The sequence below is a fragment of the Pseudomyrmex gracilis genome, unplaced genomic scaffold (assembly GCF_002006095.1).
Source record: "Pseudomyrmex gracilis isolate BER0280 unplaced genomic scaffold, ASM200609v1 scaffold_123, whole genome shotgun sequence".
In the NCBI taxonomy this organism is placed as follows: Eukaryota; Metazoa; Arthropoda; class Insecta; order Hymenoptera; family Formicidae; genus Pseudomyrmex; species Pseudomyrmex gracilis.
This window is the reverse complement of record NW_018020707.1, coordinates 26,194-47,991: the sequence shown is the minus strand read 5'-3', so window position 1 is coordinate 47,991 and position 21,798 is coordinate 26,194. Positions and strand designations below refer to the sequence as shown.

Here is a 21,798-nt window from a genome sequence, read left to right as displayed (position 1 = left end):
TTCCACGTGGAGAGTGTGGTGCCACGAAAGACGTCAGATTCTCATTTGGGTATTCGTTTTGAAGTCTCCGCGAAGTTTGGCCGATGCTCGAGAAGAGACCCGAGACACCTAATTTCGAAACTTCTCGCGTTACTGATGGTCCGTCCGCCCGGTAATTTGTCGACCTGCTGCAGAAAATTTATGAACAAAGCTCGCTCCTCTCAACGAACTACTTCTCCCGGCACATCCTCGCGTTATTCGTGTGTTTCTTTTTAATTAATTTCCCTAATTTTGTCTCTTTCTCTCTCTCTCTCTTTTTCTTTCTCTCTTTTTTCGCGGCGTCCATTGTGGCGTGAAAGATATACACGATGGCTGCGCGCCATCAGATAGCTTTTCTCTCTGTGAATGAAATATTAAGAGCGATGTAGCTAATTGCGTGCTCAAACGCGGTGTGACAATTTTTGCCGATAAGATCTACAGGCACACCATTACGACACATGAAAGATCACGTCCGGCGGATAACGTTTATTTATCGAGTAGCAATCAAACGTGTTTTTGGTGATTATCAATGTTCGACAAAAGCAGATGATAGGTTTGATACGACGAGGATATTATGTCGCCGCGCATTAATTTCATCATAATATTATCTCCTCATTAGCTCGCATTAAGCTGATTGCATTATTAATTATACGAGAAAGGAGACTGCGAAACGCTTCTATGGATAAATTTAATCGCTGCGTGCACACATAATTTGCCATTTCGCATCTAATAATTGCGACGATATACATTCGCGTTAATAATAATAATAATTGCAACAATAATCGTTCTTTTTACGTCGTTCTTGTTTTTACACGATATCACATGTACACAATATCTGTAGCGCAGTTTTAAGCTCCGTTTTATCAATTTAAAACGCTTTAGTAAAAAAAAAAAAAAAAACGAGATAGCTGTTGTTAAAAATAATTAAACATTTTAATCAACCATTCGCAATTTATCAGTAATTCGCAGTTTCTGAAGATCCAGCAACGCTCTTTTGTCAAACAAATCACCGTAGATAGCTGCGAGTTTATTTCATACACGCGATTATCTCCGTCGTTTAATTATGCTACAGCGCTCGAGACACGAGCATCTAATTAATCGCGTCGCCACTTGCTTGCTGTGAGGTCTGATCGTCTGGTTTCGCGGGAAACATAAGGTCGACGTAAGCGGTGCGAGTAGCGCACGGAATGTCGAAACAGTCGGGTAATCCCCGCGCCGTCGTTCTCCATCACGCGACTCTCCCCGTCTGACTTAGTCTTATGGGAAGACGAGATTTACCTTTGTTTCATCACGTTTTGCACAGTTTCGTAACGTGGCGTTTACTCTCTCTCTGTGCCTCGGCTGCAATTTCGCCGGGGCTGTATTCCGACCGCGCCGTCGCGTCGTCGTCGTCGTTGTCGTCGTCGTCGTCGTCGTCGTCGTCGTCGTCGTCGTCGTCGAGACGGCACGACGGGGTATTAAGGTAATGAGAGTTCTCGTATTCCCGCCTCTATGTATCCGCACATTCGATGGCACGGGACCAAGTTAAAGTGCGATTTTCCACTCCGAGGAGATGATTCGACCCGCGAAAGTGGACGATAAAAATCCACCTTCGCGAGAAAATTATGGAAAGAAGGAAGGCGGAAAAGCGCTGTTCCTTTCGATCGGTTAAAGAATCCAAATGAAGTAATTCGTGTATATATATACAGAGAGAGAAAGAGAGAGAGAGAGAGAGAGAGAGAGAGAGAATATATAATTATATATATTTTTAAATACAATCGCGATGTATTTACAATGACTGTGCAACCGCACATGTATTTACGTACGAAACACGATCGAGATTCCGATCGTTTGCTAAATACAATAGAAAATATGGAAGCAACATCACATTTGCGGATTCTCGCATTTCATATGCGTTCGCGATACGCATTTGATTCTGTTCGTATATTACACAATGCCGACGCGTGTAGTACGTACATAGCGCGCGTGCTTGATTAGGTTAGCGGGTGAATCATATAAAATGAGAATGGGTTTCCCGCGCGTGACCCGGAACGGGTAGTGATTGAAGCTTGAATTGGTAAATTTAATTTTCAAATGTCAGTGAACACACAATGAACGGAGGAGGTGGGGTTTTTTCCCCCATTCTATTAGCGATCGATGTGGTTTTGACTTATAACGCGGAACATTTTCCCGCGATCAAATAACGAACTCGCGCGCAATTTTTTTTTCATATCGTTGTGCTGCGCGTTTCGGACAACATTTGAACGCGCTCGGCGCGGTTACGTAAACTCGAAAAGTATTTTCTAGCTAGAAACACTCGCGCGCGCGCACGCGAGCATATAGCGGGGCGGTTATACGATCGAGAAACGAAACAAGCGGGCGCGCGCGTGTCGTTTTATGTAATCTCGCGATAGTAAGATTCGCTTTGTGCGAAGCACAAAGCCACCGGGCGCCATTTCGCCGAATGCCCCGACTTTTGTATGCATGTCTATTTCCCGAATACGTCGTTACGGAGCCGGAAACGTTTGTTCGAGGCTCATTGAATTTCCCGCATTGCGAAGTTTCCGCGTGTGTACCCGCGCACGGCTGAAAGTATAGTATCGACGAATGTTTCGTAAACGCTTAAATGTGTTTTAGTTTCCGATAGTCCAGACATCGGCGAAACGCCGCGGCCGTATAACGTGATATTGCGAAAATAGCGTATGTTATGCGCGCGCAATTGCGCGCACACAACCGCAAGTTGGTTTATAAAAATCGATGAATTACATTATCGTTGCGCGTTCTGCCTCGTCCGGCATACATTACATGCCGCATTACGAGGTTTGCGAAGATAATGGAGCGTATATGCTATATACACACGCGCGCGCTCGCGCCGTTGGTCAAATAGCTCATACCCCCGGCCAACACAAAGCTTGCCTTTGCAGTCTCTTGAAATTTCGTTTCGCGTGTGCAAATTCCACGGGGACCCCATAGGAAGAAAAGATTGGAAGGATGAGATATATAAAAGCCCCGCCGCCCGACGGCGCGCTCATTATAATATTGCCGGATAATCCTATACCTCCATTTCATACTGATCGATCCTTATCTTCGTCGGATCTAAGAGTTACAATCCGGAGAGTTAGTTGAGATTCAGAGAAAACGCTGAGCTCCCCATAATCATGCCTCGGAATTGCTTCTCGCGCGCGGATCGAGGAGATTCTTCGGAGAGGAAAAGAGAGAGAGAGAGAGATAAAGCGCGAGAGAGTGTGGGATTTGATATTTGCTTAGATTCGCGCGGAAAATGTTTCCGACTGGAAAAGCACTATATGTTTTTTTATATGTTTGTTTATCTACTCAAATTTTGTTTTTCTGCAAATTGTTGCAAGTTGATTGGTTTTTTTTTTTTTGGTTTGTTGAATATAAATACACATAGCGGTTTTTTAGTGACCCAGAAAAAACATAGATTTGTATCTACATATGAACATGTATTGCGCAAAACATATTTGGAACGATGACGTAATGATCGGACGGCGCGCGTTATCGACGTGTTTCTCGCAAATAGGACGGGACGACGCGGCGCGGAGGAAAGATATCGGTCGCGCAACTTGTCGAAGCGCGATCGCAGCTGCTGTCGCGGCAAAAGTTCCGGAAAAGAAAAGTCCGTCAATCGATCGTTGGTTCATTGTGCGAGGGGCTCCATTCTTTTCTCGCGAAACTGGAACGAGATTCCGAGTTTCAGATAGCTCCTTAAAGGGACCCCTTCGCCTCATAAGTGTCCGTATATTTTCAGACACTCGTTGCATCGCCTCCGCCACTCTGCGTTGAACAAAAAGTGGTCGATAAAAATCACGTGTTCGAGAAACGAGGAAAATGTACGCGTATTGTGACGCACTTCCGCTGCGCTTGCGAAACGTTGCGCTCAGAAATATAAATCACTTCCTGCTTTTTTTTTTTTTGCCGATGACTTTTCCATCCCCCGTGCCGTGACATTCCTTCGTGCATTTTCCGTTCGATTTCCCGCACAGGTTACGGCACAAGCGACCGGCGGGAAGGTCGCACACATATTTTCCCAATCGCGCGCGCATTCACACACAAGTTCAGCATTTCAATGAAAATTATCGGTATTGTTATCGCGCGTATTTTCGGGATGTCGCTTATGAAAATGGATTAAAATGTACTCGGCGCGCGCGTGAAATTATTCGCCGCCGCATATCGGCGATTTCGCCGTCGTGCTACATGCATGTCGCAAATACTGCAGCGTGGATGAGTAGGATTACAACGCGCGAAGAATACTTTATTAGTACATACAGAATGTAATAATTTTATATTCATTTATCAAGCTAGTACATTTCAGTTTTATTTATTTATATTTTATGTCAATATTTTATTTTGTTTTGAAATGTAACCTGTATATTGAAGTGTTTTTGAAAAATGGGAATAATCATATTTGCCGTAACAATAGAATTAAAAGATTTATATCGGTAACGCCATTACTAAAAGCGAATTGAATTAAATTTATTGTCTACATATGTATATATATATATATATACACACATATATACATTGCCTTTTTTCAACAAATAACGTTTCTATGTTTTTTTTTATTTATATTGACGTCGAAATTGTCGAATGTGCGAGTGTGTGCGCGCGCAAAACGTTATTTTCGGTATTGTGCCGGAAAATTTCGATGCACTCTCCTCCTCCTCTTGGAGCGCTACAAACCGTAAGATATATATATACATATACATATACGTGGAAATGTAAGTCATTATTGTAATTACCGGACACGTCGGCATCCGCTGGTAAATATGTATGGCCCGGGCGTGCGAATCGGCGAGGAGGAAACCGATAAACTCGTGTATGAATTGTGTTTCACACTGGCGCGATAATGGCGATTTTGAAAGCACGGCTCGACGAAATTACGACGGTCCAAAATGTTATTATTCGCTTTGAATATGCACTGCCGGTAATGCGGTGTCCCTTTTTGCTCTCGCTGCCGAAATAAGCCGGTCCGGTGATATATTAGTGTCGCATAATGGAGTTACTGTTAATGAATGGCCGCGCGTAGTACGTTGCCATTTTTGTTTGGTTTTCGCGGTGGAACGCAGTCACACGGTGACGTACGAAAATGTCAATCGTCTATGTAAATTGCGCCAAACGGACTCGTCCACGTGCTGGCACGCTGAGTTTAACATTTAGCGGAAGTCGCACCGGTTAGATTCAAACGTTCGTGCACGCGCGAGAACACGTACAATAATATTTGTATACAAATTAAATAGGAAACACAGACGCGCGCGCACACGCATAAAGCGGTTTAAATGAAAGAGTTCGAGCGCTTCTGTGTAAAAAATCTAACTAATTAAATTAATGAACACATGTATGGAATGTCAGTCCTTGTTTTTAATTTGTCCATATGTGTAGGTATGAGTTATCACTTGACACTCTTTTTCTTCACATTTAATTCGCCCGTTTCAAATTAATTTCGCTGTGCATTTTGTCCGCTTTTCTATAAAATATGAGCAACTGTTTAATTCATGTTGCGTAAATGGCAACGTACACGTGCATAAACGGTTTGAGCGTCAGCATAAATTTCACTTCGGAAAATATTTGATCTTCCGTACACGCTGCACGCGGACCGCGCGAAGCCGTACAGACTCATTTTCCGACATATATAGCCAAATAATATTAATTATCTTATTGGACAAGCCATACATGATGCGCTGGCTCGATTCGATTTTATGAAAATAATATGTATGCCGGGGATTAATTCAAAATAAGCGCGTTGCGTTCGAATCACGGATACAGCTATTGCTAATGAATCTACATTGAGTTAAGAATCATGCTATTTTTCATCTAAAACGTCAACTGCCGCCATAACGAATGTAAGTTTTTATTTATTAACAATTCAATTTCATTTTCCATTTTGTATTAATTACACAGTTGATGGTATTTTACTATATATATAGTGTTTTTTATTGTTCGTGCGCTTTCCTGTTATTAGGTTTCACCAACTACATCGTGTGTGTGTCCGTCATGCTTGAAATCTATTTGTTAAATACGCATATTCTAGCGGGGAAAATTTGCATTTGGCAGTAATTTCTATTTTATTGTATTTATGACCAACATTTGCATATTGTTAATTAAATTTTGTAATGCATTAATTAAAATTTATTAAACACACAAATGAATATTATATACATTTAAAGACAAAGTTGTCTTTTTCAGTGTATCTTTCCTTCTCGTATAAATATACTCTATGTGTAACATACACTTATATATCCGAGGAAAAGTCGTGGGTCGACGTTAAATTACATCGTTATACGATCAACGTACAATCGTGTCATTTTTCAAGTCCGCAAGTTCCGTCGCTCTCTCGAACATCTCGCTCTATTATTCCGCTCGGGTAATTTTACGGTATTACTCGTTTCGCGTTCGATTGCGTATTCGCCGCGCCGATTCCTTGATCACGGGGTTAGATTTATGTGAAGCAGGTTGTTACCTCTCCTCGCGCCAAACGAGTGTCTCTTCACGAGCGTCTTCCTTCAGGTATCTGTTCTCACTTCCGAGCCACTTTGCCCGTCCTTTTCCTTTCTCTGGGTCAAGAGAATGAAATTATTCCAAATCAGATTACGACATTCACTGGACATTTAAAGCGCTCTTGATTCTTCTCTCTCTCTTTCTCTCTCTCTCTCTCTCTCTCTCTCTCTCTCTCTCTCTTTTTCTCTTTCTCTCGCAAAGTCGCGCGGAGATTTTTTTGACGTGGCAAACGGAACAGGCAAAAAAATGCAATCCCGCAGGGAGAGTATACTGCTGATCGATATATCGAAGAAGGGTTTTCTGGGGAAGTGCTATCTGAAATCTTTATATACACGATATATACACGATATATACGGAAAAGCAAAATCTCGCGCTCGGAAGTAAACGCGAGAGTCGTGTGCGCGAAGATGTTTTTGCGCTATTATTGTACAAATATAATATAGACCGATATTCTCTCCTTACATATATTTTTGTGGACTTTTTTAATTTTTCCGTTACAAATCGCGGGAATTTATCGATATTAAGATTATATCAACTTGTAATACATTGTCGCACATTTAAGATATGTCAAAGCATTTTTCTGCAATATTATTCTTTAATAAAATTATCTATTAATTCCGACCACTTTTGTTTGCGGCTCGTATAAATTGTTTACACGCAATGCACGTGCTTCCACGTAAAAACTTTATTGGTTTTACATAGTCGAAAAAAAGTTATTACGGTCAGTTTAGGGAGGAATTTCTTACGGAAATTTCAAATATTCGAACGTTCGATCGGCCGAAAATATTTCAAGAATGCAGTTCTCAGCCACTTGAAACACGAAAAGTTTAGCATACAACACCAAATACACAATGAAGTATATGTTTAATTAAATCGCTCAAATTGGAATATTTTCTTTCTCCGCGCATTTGGGGAAGCGTTGTGCGCGAAAAACGGAATATATATTTTTTATAAACTAGAAATTCTGCATTTATCTCCTGTCTCTCACATGTGCCACTTGCGGCCGATAAATATTGCACTCGAAAGATGTTTTTTTTAATCGCAACACAATGCGTCAAAAGTCAGCTGCTTTTGTGCGCGTGTAAATATTCTGTTGTTTACAAACCTTGACACGATATTTCAATCAGACAAAGATAGAGAGAGAGAGAGAAAGAGAGAAAGAGACATCACTCGTGAAAACGGCGAAATATCAAACGTAAAATTGTACAGCGCAAAGAACCGTAACCGTTTCCACCACAGGCAAATACACGGAAATATACTCTTGGTGCAATTAACGTCGACGACGATACATAAAATATCATACATACGCGCGACACGCAAGTGTGAATTCCGATGACGGCGGTGCGTGTGTGTATCGACGGGTACCTATATAACGTTCAATCGATATCGCTTTTTGACGCCGCCAGACGTACACTAATCCAACAATAATGCGCCGCTATAAACCCCCGTACAATCCGTCGCGTTCATCTCAATAAATATGGACTCCCCTCGCGCGCGCGCTGTAGGCTGTCGCGAGCAGACTGCGCGCCCATAGATAGTTATTTCTCTCTACTCTAGATATCGCGCCGTTGGAATGGCGCGCACTTACACGTCGCGGTGAATTGGTTACTTGATAAATGTTTTACGTCATGGCGCGGCGCGAATGGTAGTTTTATACCGGGAGCCATATACCGTATCGACTATTGTGCCGTTATAAAACGCTATCTCGCGCAATCTGTCACTTTTTTCCCTTTGCAAAATGACTGCACAAGAAGTGCGCAACACGTACAGAAACATACAAAAGATACGGCCATGTATAACGGATATGTATATCCGAGGATTTTTTTCGCGCGAAAATATTACAACACGTTCTCGCTCGGAACTTGCGCGCGATTTAGCTCTTTCCGCAAAAAATTATCAGAAAAACTCAACAACAACACACACTCACGTGAAACGCGATGCTCTTCAAGTGCTGTTCGCGTAATGCGCTACTATCATGTGTCTGCTCTCATTCACAGCTGCCAACTGTTTACAACGAGAGAGAGCCATACCCACGAGTATCTCTCCAGGGTGTACTGTGTCAGGTGAAAAGTCGAGTTGAGAGAAACACGATCGAAGGCGCTGACGACGAGAGGATACTACAGGGTAAGAGGCACAAAAACAGAGATGATGGTATGTTTCATTGCACGCGCATATAATTTTTCCTCTCGGCACAAGCGTCTGATCCTGCTCGTCTTTTACAACGAGCCGCCTTGTTCGAGCGTATTATCCGCTCTTTTGCGCGCGCGTGGAGGACAACAACGGTATGTGCGAGGATCGGAACTCCTCTCGTATAACGTCCTGTACAGACATCGGCTCTAATACAATTGCTCGCGCGCGCGCGCACGCCTCCGCCTCCTAAGTTTTCCCGAGATATAAGATACAAGGGGCTATGTTACGCTAACTACCGACCCTACCGACATCACGAGGATGTTCATATCCCGGAGCCATCTCGCTCTCTACCCGACGGCAGTATAGTTATGGTCTAACGGCGCGCTGCGCACCTTATTAATAGTTGCACTTGGAAACTGCAGGCGCCCCGCGTCGGTCCCGTGTGCACAGGGCGAAAGATTAACAATATGCGGGAGTTGCCCGCTCTCGAGGTAGAAGAACCCTCGACCGCAGTTGTTTGTCATGAGGAGAGATGCTCCCGAAGCAAAACACACACAGCCCGGTTTCCGTTGCACACTGACGTTTCGCTTGATTAACGTTAGAATACTTTTGCCTCATATCGAGAGAGGGTGTGCGCGCCTGAGGTTCCGCGGACTTCTTGGAATTTTACGCGCACACACCCTCGCGCGTGTAGCAATTTGTATCACACAGACCGTAATATTGTAATTTTGTTTTGAAAAATTTCGAGAGAGGATGTCGAAGGCTGTTTACGGGGTTTTTCTCTTCTGCCGCATCGCGTGTATGTGTACAATGTGTGATAGAACGTTTTTATTTCCAAGATTGATAGGGATGCGAACGTAATCAGAAACGTACGAAACGAATAAATATAAAGACGCGGGGAAAGAAGATTAATCTCGCGTTACATAAACACAACGCAACAACTAATTACGTGAAGTGATTTATCTGCTTCTTGATACATCTCAACATACATCTTTGTTAATTAAATTGCGCTTGCAAACTCTCCTTTGTACATTTCTTTTATTTTCTCTTCCTCACGAAGTTTCATCACGCACGTCTTTGTTAATTATGCCAGCTACTGTTACGTACTTTTTTTTTATAAAAAAACAAAACGAAAGGAGAAGAAAGAACGAGGAAAACAGCGAAAGAGTCTGTTAGTTTCGCGATGATCTTCACGTAGGATCGCGCGAATTTTACGCCGTCGTAAAAAAAAAGACTCCGCGCCGGGGTTTCTTCCGCGCGCGATGAGATTACACGGAATATATAAATTTGTACAGAACGAGCGAAAGATCTCTACGAGCGATTCGTCACATATTTACAACTGTTATCTACATCAGGGGTGAATTACCGACATGCGACAGCAGTTAAATGAAAGTCTTGGAATTAATTAGCGCTCATAATTACGCTGCTCGGCATACCGCTCGACGTATCGCATTGACCTTTTTCCCGTCGTGTTTCTTCTTCTTCTTCTTCTTCTTGTAGTCTCATTAAATTTACTCGGCAGCGATCTTATTTCAAACTTCTCGCGATACTCGCCGTTCCCTCAAGGAGCATCGACATTGTCGTCGTTGCTACAATTCCAACTGTACTTAATTAAGTTTTCAAGATCCCATCCTCGCAACTTTCAGTTCACTTTTCGCATGTCCGTTATACTTGTTTATCCATTTTATATAATAAATATTTGTCAGACAATGTTTTATAAACTTTCTTTGTGTATAAATAATATAAATAATATAAATAAAATATACATGTACACATATATATACATACAAAAACATATATGTATGAATATTTAATATTTAATGCTTTTGCAGTGTTATAACAATTTCTGAAAATGATGTAAATGATCGCATTGTCATTTTTATACCGACGTTTCGTGAATGTTTCAGTTCACTTCATCAGGGCATACAAGAGCAGATACTGAGATGCTTCTTTTTACAACGCTGAGTTGCGGAGAAGGAAGAGAGAAGTACACGAGAAAACATTTTTATTTAAATATTAATATTCGCATTTCCTCACGTATTCGGCGCGCGTTACAAAGGTGATAAAATGTTTTATTATTCACTTACCTGTTTCCGCGAAATCGCGCGCGCGCGCGATAACACACACCTCGGAGATGCAGAATGGCCGATAAAACGGACGATCCGTCGAACCGTGTATTAGAGGATGCATATTCACGCAAGCCGCAGCTTCTACACCGACGTATCAGATCGGAACTGATTGACGCTCGGGAATAGACCCGAGTTAATTACGGAATCTATGTGAACCGCAGGAGGGGCGTTCTAAGCTGTCCGGTTCTAAGCTGCACATTATAATTAATTAATTAGTCGTGCGAGATGACTTAACGGATCGCCGGAGATACGCTAGGAAATTCCATTTTGCCGGAATGGCGGCTGCATCATAAACCAGATGCGTCGTGAGCGTAATCTTGACGCGAAACGAAATGAATAATTGTGCATCACCGACGAAGACGCGCGCGCGGCCCCGTTGCGTGACATTTCTCTCACTCCCGAAGATTATGTATCCTAAACGTGTGAAACGAAGCTCGAAACTCGTCGTGCTTTTGTGATTATTGTCGCGATCTGTATCTTCCGGTGCCGTTTTCTATTTTCGAGAGAACCGAGGCGTTAGTCAACGATCAAGTAGTTTTTTTTTTTTTCGCTACTTTGTGAGGATTGAGGACAATTGAAACGATGGAGAATTACAGCTTTAGAGTACTTTTATTAACCGAAAGCCTATATATACATATATAGGCTATATAATAAAGAATGCTATGTGTATACATATATATATATATATATATATCTTCTATCTATATACACAATAAACCGATTTTTTTTTCACGACATTCGATACACAGTTAACATTTGGCAACGATTGGAATCGATTACTTCATTTTGTTTTTTTTTTGTTTTTTTTTTTGTTTTTTTTTTGGCAGGAATCACACTTAGTTTGTCGCAATTCAAAAATTTCGAATGTGAGCTTCGGTTCGAATGTTCCTCACGGATTCACACACGTCTGCCTCTTATCACGTGATATTATCAAAATCTACAAGGCTAAGATCACGATCCGTTCTCTCGCAACATTTCTTTCTTTCGTCCCGATGTTTCAAGGATTCACATTTCTCGACGTGACGAGCCCTTTGCGCGCGGTTTCTTTCTTTCGTTTTAGTTAGTGCTGATCGTTAGAACTATCGTTACGAATAAGTGTAATATTGCTTGCGCAGCACTACAGAGATGAATTTCACGAATACACACCTGCACGGACGTCGTCACGTGGCTTCGCGTTATATTTACAAAAAAACGTGTTACACACATACACACACACGCACACGCACAGACGAGTTCCTCCGGAATTGCGCGAAGAAAACTTCAAAAAAGTGGTTTAAAAAAATCAGTCTTCGTATGAGAGATTCGAAGTTTCGAAAGAGAGGGTTCGATACGTCGTTGCTCGGATTTTTAATTTTTTTTTTTGTTTCGTAAAGCACCTGAAGTGTATTCGCGCCGGTTTGTTTTTTTGTGTGCTGCGTTACTTTGTATAAAAAAAAAAAAACAAAAAAAAAAAAAGAACAGAGAAAAGATTTCGTGAAGAATTCCTCGATAAAATTCTCCCGTCAAAATGCTAATTTATCGCGCGCGCACTCACACACACACACACGCGCGCGCGCGCAACGCGCGTGTTTGATTTTTCTCGCAAGAAAGTCCGCACAGATTTCGCGCACGAGAAGCGCGCTCTCCGGCTCTTTTGGCACAAGCTTCTTTAAACACCGTGACGTGCCTGAAGTCGCGCGCTGACGCTTCTCGCGTCGATGTACAATAACGAGATTAAGTCTCGCGCGCGCAGACGACGCTCGGAAGACGTCGCTTCTAACACAGCACAGCGGAAGTCGCGCGCGCGTTCGCACTCGCGCAGCTGATGACGAGATTGTACATTCAGAGGACGCGTTTTTTTTTCTCTTCTTTTTTTTGGCACTTTGCTGCGTTGCACTTCTCCCCTTCGTACACAAGATGAGCAGAATCGCGAGAGTGATGACATTGAGTGATCACGCTCGACGAGGCAGTATAAAAGAACCTTCGCGTTGAAACGCGTTGCTGATGATCAAAACACTTTTTTCTTTTGATTTTATCGCCGTTTCGATTTCGATCGGTTTGCTCACGTACAAGTTTCACATCTTGTATAGATCGCGCGTTTCGCGGCGTTTTTTTTTAAAGAAAAATCACATCGTCTCGTGACGACCGCGGAATACACACAGTTACATCACGGTCATCACGCATCGTTCGCGCGCTGCAAGAGCTCGAAGATTCGATATCACACACACATACACTCACGGCCGTCGTCTCGTTCCCGACGGGGACGACGTTCTCTCCCGACCGGGAAACGTTAAGCGTCGTCGCATCGCGCGCGCAATTATTAGCTGTAAATGTTGGTGCAAGTCGACACGGTCTTCAGCTCGATGTCAGCCTCTTTGCGAGACTCTTTCCCCTTCTGCTACGAGCTGAGAGGTGGCGGACCGAGATTGCTGATGAAGCTCGGACAGGTGTTCTCCGCCCGATCGCCGCTCTGCAACGAGAAGTGTCTATACGACATGTATTCGGGCGGATTCGACGAAAGCGGCTGATCCCGCTTGATCGTCGCCCGCTGTTTCTTCATCTTCATGTAGCCGAGTACGGAGATCAGCACCACAAACACGACGAAGCCCATGCAGCTGCCCACAATCAGGCCGAGTCGTCTCGTCAGGATGCTCGCGATGCCGCCTCGATCGCTCACTGTGCCGTCGCCCACTATCGAGTCTGGCGCGTCCAAAGTGCGAACCTCGGTGCAGCGGCTCGTGGGCGAGTTCACCATCACCGGCAACGAAGATCCCTCGATCACGTCGTCGTGCGACGCGTTCCACTGCCAGGAACCGATGTCCTCCGGGATTGGCGTGCCCCAACTGCCCAAACCGAGCACGCAGATCAGGTAGCGCGTATCAGACGCCAGCTTCGTCAATCTCACCGAACGTGCCTTCGGGTCCAGCAGCTTGGCACGTACCTGAAACGACGGCGGAAACGAACGGATCGCTATCAACGTGCGGGAATTTTTACGCCGAGATTTGAATAAGAGAAAGAAAGAGAGAGAAAGGGAGAGACAGTCGTAAAATACTGCGATAGAGAATTTAACTTTCATTTAACTTTCAGAAAATAATTTGTCGCGTTTCCCCGTAAATGTGTTCAATATAATTAAACGTAAATGTTATTAATACCATTTTTAATTGTACGCGCGAATATTAATTTATTATATTCTAATTACTATCTTTTGTGCATGTGTTATATCATTGTGTTTTCTCTAAGAGAGAAAATTCACCGTATAAAAGAATGATTTTATTTCCTTGTTCATTTTATCTGACAAAGTGTCAGTTGTGATCTCTTCGTGTGCGCAATCATAAAAAAAACTCACCTCGTCGACGTTGTCCAAGGCGTGATACGCCACTTGGTAGCCGTAAAGGCCAGAATGATTTCTGCTCTGCCACGATACCAGAACGGAAAAGGGCTGAATGTCCTGAATTGCGAGTTTCAAGACCAGCGGAGCGGAACAGAAAGCGTGGGGGTCAAGATCGAGAAAGACGAGACCCCGGAGCTCGGGTGGCTGCTCGCATCTTAACAAACCGCCCTCGACGTCACCGACTCCGACACCATTTCTTCCGCGGCTACGACCACCGCCGACCCCGCTCACCAATTTCTGATGATCTCTCAACCATTCCCATAATTCCTGCGACTCGCAGCCGCAGTGTAAAGGATTTTCTGCCAATGAGACCACAAAGAATATTCGCTATTAAGTCGCAAGATTATGTTCATTGGAATCAGTTTAAAAATGCAAAGCACTATTTCACAATCGCAATAATTGTGCTTGTTAAATAAATATATATTTCATTATATGAAAAACAAAAAAAACAATATTGTACTGTACAATAAATAAAATTAACAATAAGTTTCTATTTGTACGTGTTACAATACATGTTAGCAAACAAGTCATTTATTTTTATTAATTTATTGCCGAGGGAGAAAGACGTTAGTAAACAAGATAATTTATTATTATTAATTTGTTATTTATTTATTTCACCGAGTGAAAAACAATTCGTGCGAATAAAAATATTTATATATTGTAAGCCGGAGACGGCGGATGAATCGATGCGCGTTTGCAATTAACATTACAATTTGCAATTCAACATTTTACTTGCACATTAATTTTGCACGTTTCGTAGAATTTTTATTCATTGTTCTTGCTGTTCGCGCAACATACAAAGAAAACCGTATATCACTCATTTATTTATCGGTAATTCAATTCAATACTTTTATATGTGAAAAATTGTAAGTTTATAAATTACAAATCGTATCCATTTTCCCGGGTCGTAATTGATGAAAAATTATCAGAGATTTATGCATCAAGAATAATTGAAATGTAATTTTAATACATATATGTATTCAATTAGCATGAAATGCTCGCGCGCAGTTTACGAAGAAACAAATTTTAATCAAATAGAATTTTATTTATCGGTGTAATACGCCACATCTCAAACTGTTTTATTATTAATTCAAAAAAAGAAGACACACGTCGCTTGTATAAAGAAGAAAAGAAAACGTATGCTCGAAACAAATTTCCGAGAAATATTAAGAGAAACGTCGAGAGATCAGTTTCCCTATTTCCGTCGAAGAAAATGACTTGGAGTTACGCGAACTTGTTTGATTGTTCCAATGTGTTGAATATTGATTCAAGACGGCAGTACGTGACTAGCAATATATGATTGTTTTTCAAGTAGTAGTAACTTTACTCGGATCGATAGCCGTATATGTGTACAGAAAAAAAATTCTCGCTGAAAATTGCCTTCGTTCACGCGTTCGGATTCAAGAGCGTCGACATTGCTTCTCGCGAAGAAGAACGAACGCGAAGCGTGTGTGGAAAATTAATTACAAGCGCTAGACGAGCTTCTAGCTGAGTGGCTCACCTTCAGCCCGCAGACTCCTTATTTGCGTCTCGAGTGGCCGGAAAGCGTTCAGTGGCAGATTCTCCAGGTAATTCCTACTCAAGTCGAGTAGTCGTAGCTTCTTTAGGGGTCTGAACGCCTCGCTGGAGATGGCGTTGATCCAATTGCCGTAGAGATGCAGCTCGATCAGGCTAATTAGGTTCTTGAACGTCACCTTGCCGACGACGCCGATCTGATTGTACGACAGGTCCAGTATCTGCAGAGACTTGAGATCCTCCGGGAATTCTTCGAGTTCCTTCAGACGATTGTGGGTCAGATTGAGAACGCTCAGATGTTCCATACCCTGGAGTCGTTCCTTCGGCAGAATTTCCAGACTGTTCATGCCGAGATGCAGGGTGAGCAAATTCGGCAGACTGCGAAACGCGCCGGGCGATACGCGCATAATACGATTCTGACCCAGATAGAGGTGTTGCAGCGCCGGGAAAGCCTCGAAGTCCTGCGAGGTCACTATGCTGAGGTTGGTGCCCGATATGTGCACTTCTTTGAGAATGGGATACATCGCCTCGGACGGTAGATCGTGAATCCTATTTAGCGGATTTCGCGTGAGATTCAGCCAGGTCAGACCGGGCAGGTTCGTGCCCGAGAGAGCCACCGCGGGTATTTGTCGGAATTTATTTTCCGACAGGTCGACTTTGCGCAACGAGAACGAATGCGCGAAAAAGTTCGCCGGCAGCGCGTTCAGATTATTGTGACTAAGATCCACGGATATCAGACGCGACAAATTGGCCATCGCGAAGCCGGACATCGTCTCGATCTTATTGTGGCTCAGATCCAGCATGCCGAGGCGCTTGAGACCGGAGAAACTGGCCACGTCGACGTTTGTGATCTCGTTGTTGGACAGCGTGAGGATTTCAAGATTGTGCGCGTTCGCAAGCGCGGAATACGGAATGTCCTGGAAGCGATTGTGATTCAGACATATCTCCCGCAGCGACAGTAATCTGTCGAAAATACCAGGCGGCAGCGAGCGCAGATAATTCCGATTCAAATGCAGACGCGCCAGGTTCCGATTCAGCACGAAGATCGATTCCGGCAATTGGTTTATTTGCGAATCGTCCAGAAACAAATCCTGCAGCGACGGCAGCCCGTTGAAACTGTGCTCCGTGATCTGACTGAAATTATTTCCGGACGCGGTGAGTTTCTGAAGACCGGAAACGTGAAGATGTAGCAACGCCGACGCCGTGAGAAGATTGTCGTCCAAATAGAGCTCGAACAGATTGTTGAGTCCGCGAAAGGCACCGTCTTCTATCGTAATTATTGAGCAGTTCTTCAGGTTCAGATTTCTGATCGGCAGGTCCTCCTGGAAGAACGTGTGTTCCAGGACGTTGAGGCAATTATTCGCCAGATCCAGCACCTGCAACTTCTTCAGAGCCGTCAGCGCGTAGGGGTCGAGTTTTTGCAGGCCGTTGTTCTGCAAGTACAATTCCTCAAGCTCGTGCAGATCCGAAAACGTTTTCGTGGTCACGTGACTGAGCTTGTTCATGCTGAGCTCGAGGAACTTCAAAGCCTGCATCGGCTGAAAGGCGCCGTCCTCAATCATTGATATGGAATTGTTCGTCAGATACAGACGTTCCACCAGAAGAAGATCTCTGAAGAGAGGCGCTTGCAGATGCGTTAGCTTGTTGTGACTCAGCCACATGATTCTGACGGACGCTTGGCCGCGCAGAGAATCGTTGTGCAGCACGGCCAGGCCGTTGCTGTCCAACTGAATGGACACCAAGGAGCTCCCGTCGGAAGACGACTCCGTTGTGGACAGCTGAAAGACGTCGCCGAGCATGGTCAGCTGATTGCCCTGCAGATTAACATGATGCAAACTGTTGAGCGTCCGCAACGCGCCCGTTTCAATCCCGGTAATCGCGTTATTCTGCAAATGAAGTTCGAGAAGCGACGGAAGCGGTGTGAAAACGCCACGTTTCACCTCCATTATATGATTATCCTGCAGCCGCAGCTCGCGCAGCTGATGCAGTTTGAGGAAGGTACCCGGCTGCAACTCGCGAATCTTGTTACCGTCCAGAGACAGCGACGAGAGGTTCTCGCAGTGCTCGAGAAATTCCCGCGGCACTCTCTCGATGTAGTTGTTACTCAGATGCAATTGCACGAGCTGCGTGAGACTCGTGAGACCCTTGGCGTCGATTCTACGGATGGCGTTCTGCTCGAGATACACCACCGCGAGGCTGACGCTGCCGAGGAACGCGTCTCCCGGGATTTCAAGAATATTGTTTTCCCCCAGATAGAGTTCCCGCAGTTCGGGCATCCTCGTGAACACGCCGCCGATGTAGTGAATGTGGTTATTACTGAGCTCGATCGTGCGCAGACGCTCGTTTCCCTTGAACGTCGCCACGTCGAGGAAGACTATCTTATTGTGACTCAGGTCGATCGACTCGAGATCCTTCAGCGACGCGAACGCGTCCTTGTGAACGCTCTCGATGGAGTTGTAGTGAAGCGATAGTGTGTGAAGAATGGGACACGGTCGGAAGCAGTCCTCGCCTAGTTTCTCGAAATTGTTACTGCTCAAGTCGAGAATCAACAGGGAGCCGAGGAGGCTGTAACCGTCATCAGGCAGTTCCGATATCTCGTTCCAAGCTAGTCGGAGCGACGCCAGACTCTCTAACCTTCTCAGGGGAGCCATAGGAAACAGCTTGAGCTTGTTTTCGGCAAGATCCAGATCGCTGAGACTGTCCTCGAGACCGGCGAACGCGTACTCGGAAATTTTCGATATCTGATTTCCCTTTAGAGTCAGTTTCATTAGCTTCAGGCCGTAAAAGCAGTAAGACGACAGATCCTGTATCAAATTCTGTTCGAGATCCAGCTTGGCGAGTTTCCTTAGATCGGCTAACGACTTCTGAGGCACGTGGGGCAAACGACCGAAGACCAGCGCCAGAGACTCCAGACTGTCTTTCAGATTCACGAAGGCGTTCTCGCTCACTTCCCGCAGAGAGGAATGGGATATCTGAAAGATTCTGATTTGCAAACCGGGCGGGAACGCGGTCCCCTTCAGCTCCTCGATGCTCTTGTCCGGCTCGAAAACGCTCAACGACTGCACCATCGTGCCCGGGCCTGAAAACGAATTGGAAAAGAGCGCACGGTCATTAATTTCATCGGATTGCGATAACAATAAACCTCGAGTTTGGCAGCATTTGGCCGATCGCACGTTTCATTAGTTTTATGGGACGCATTAGGGTAAAAAAACGCTTTTCCTCTCCGAATCGTGTTTTATTCACCATCCAGTTGAAACTGTATGGAAATAAGTGAGAAAGCGCGAGCACCCTCTCTGCCACATACATGTAATCTGATCATTAAATGAGGTGTGACGAATAAATTTGATAAAGAGCGTTCGACACTAGCAGGGAAACGCGAAGAGGGGCGGGAGAGGAGGGGAATTTATATCGCGATAAATTTGCTCGCGCGCTCGAACCGTTAAGTCTTCTAATCGCGTTATCGAAGATACTTGGCTCGCGAATATTGCTCACCATTTGTGAACAGCACGCCTTCCAGTGTTTTTTTCAAAGTCTCTTCCGTGGCGCCGGCGCACTCCAGAAAGAGACCGTCTTCGAAGTTGTAGCAGGGACAGTCGAGAATGATCTCAAACGACGGACATTCCGCTATCTGCTGAGCTACGGCTTTGAACGTAACGAAATTCTGTATTAACAGGATCTGGAAGACCATCCTCGGAATCCGCCGGTTCGCAGCGCGAAGATGATCCTCCCGTCGTTGTGGATTTCGCGTCATCGTTTCGTCACATCCGTAATCTCGTTTCCCGCCTGGCAGACCGCGCGAAGAGCTTTCTGAAACACAGAGATTACGAAAGAAACTTGAGACCAAGCGCAGTGTTTTATAGAACACACACACGTCGAGACGAGAAAAATACATTTTCCAGCAATATCGAAACATTGCAGAACGCTGCAATCACACATTCCCTTTAAGCTCTGCGATAGCTTCGCGACTGCACAGGCAATTATTAATGTAACAGAGCGATTTCGTGGTGCTCGTTAACTTAAAACATTGAAAAGAAACAGAATTGGAGCAAACTAACGATCAGCTGGGAAATATTTTTTTGCTAAGTAAATTAACTTCATTTCTCATTCCCTCGTGTAAGACGAGTACAACGTGATAAATTAAAAACGTTGCTCGTGATAAAATTTTCCTATTCCACCGACAAATATTTACGGCTGCCTTTGTCGTGAGAGATTCTTGTCTGAATAAATCCACCGGGCGAAGTTAAACTTCGCCTGCCAGGCACTATGCCGGAGCGCATGCTGGAGCGTGTTTACGAAAAAGTACGACCGAGCTCTCAGAATAGTGCGAATAGCTTCCTTGAATAACAAAGAGTGCACGCCTCGCTAAGACGGAGCTGCTGCATACGAATACGCGCGCGAGGACGTAAAAATTATTTGACTCGTACTAAAAAAAAAAAAAGGAGATAAAAAAAAATAAACATTGGATTGCGTTTCCTTTTGTAGTTTCTCTCGTGACGTCTTTCCACGTCTCTCTTTCTCTATAGTTGTAGCGAAAAAAAGGTGAGCTCGTCTCTCGCCGGGGGGCGGGAACTTTTCTCGTGATACTTTTGTACGTGCGAAAATACATATGTCATATAACTGTAATATACGCGTATATTGCGCCGGCAGCGCGACGTCTTTACGAAAAGTAATCGAGACGGCGCCATTGGCCGGCCGGCTGAAATCTGTATCACAAAGACCGGGGGTGTCTAGACCGAATCGATTTTTCACGAGCGTCAAGTCCGCGATATCGTGCCATTCACGCCCAACTGAATTCACGAATGCCCGCCTTCCTTCTGACCCCGTCGTTGAAGAGAAGAAAAAAAAAGTTCGTGGCGCACGAAGAGCCTTAAATGTTGGTGGCGCGCACGTTCTCGTCTTACATTCGCGTTTGCGCTTCCGGATGCGAAGCCTCACATCCGAGCAGCGCAATCTCTATGATATCGTGCGGTTGTAAAACACCGCGACGTTTCGCGAGACGCGTGCGTGCCAAAGGCACGTCTAAAGCTTCGAATCCAGGAAGGAGCGCGCGAAGTCTTATCGAAGAGCGCTGAAAGGGGGATCTCCTGTACTCGAGATACCATTTTGGCAAAATTCTCAAAGGAAGTCTAAAACGTGCGCTAATTATCGCCGCAAAAACCAACAAAGATATAAAATTTGTTTAAAAAAATAGTTGAACAACTTTTTTCTTACGCGCGTTTGAAGTTTTTTCTTCCGAGACGAATAAATTACTCGATTAAACGCGGAAAAGAAATATATGTAGCAGTAATTACCCTCGCACAAATAGCAATTTACACATGCGCGAGACATCCACGCGTCGTGACGGGGAAGGTAAATGAGAGAGTCTACGGCAAGATTCTCTCGAAGTTAACCGTATCGAATCTTCTCTCTGCGCTACTCTGAGCGAAGGAGAGTCAACGTACTGCGATTATTTCGACGGGAGCGATTAAGGGCGGGATTTCGCTTGGAATTCAAGAAACGTTTTCAATTTAAACATTAATCTTCGCTGAGAGAAGAAACGCGCCGGGAGTTTCGACATTATGTCGAAATCCCGAAGCTATCCTTCCCTAAGTATTTCGATCGAGTGACTGGGCAAACCAGACGGGACTATACACACACATCCCTCTTTCCATTTTCATTCGCGGATCCCGGACGAATATGTTGCTCGCAAGAGAAACACGCATTCGCGGCACGATCGTCATAAATGCGATCCGTGTGCTCCAGAAATCTGGCGTGTACGACCCACCCGTCCATTAGTAAACTAAGATATCGCGGTTACGTGGAAGCTTCTCTCGATTTGAATTATCGACAGCCGGTGCTGATAGAATTAAGTCAACGGCACAAAGACAAATGGATTGGCGGACGCCAATCGATTGACGCGATTTGGTTCGAAGGCGAACGACAGGTGCGCGGCCCGACAATTCCGCGAACGACACATTCGCGCGTACATAATTGAGCACGTGTGTGACAAACCCATCAGCTCGGGTTTGTCAGCTCGATGAAAAAAAAAAAAAACTACTACTGTAAGAGCGGACTTTTTGAAAAGAAAAAGAAAAGAGCCGCAGAAAGAGCTCGCGTCTAATCGTGCGGGAAATTCAAAGCGCGCTCTTTTCATGCCGCGAC

The 21,798-nt window shown here is 44.4% G+C and overlaps 1 protein-coding gene across 1 annotated transcript; it reads right to left on the bottom strand.

The window, feature by feature from the left end:
• Window positions 1-11,432: 11,432 nt before the first annotated feature.
• Window positions 11,433-19,459, bottom strand: LOC109856560 (protein artichoke-like). The gene is made up of 4 exons (XM_020431955.1): window positions 19,150-19,459; window positions 15,644-18,736; window positions 14,098-14,441; window positions 11,433-13,692 (listed from the first exon to the last, which is right to left on the bottom strand). Exons 1-4 carry the CDS (start codon window positions 19,406-19,408, stop codon window positions 13,150-13,152), a joined length of 4,239 nt encoding a protein of 1,412 aa, XP_020287544.1. The 5' UTR covers window positions 19,409-19,459; the 3' UTR covers window positions 11,433-13,149.
• Between the last annotated feature and the right edge of the window lie 2,339 nt (window positions 19,460-21,798).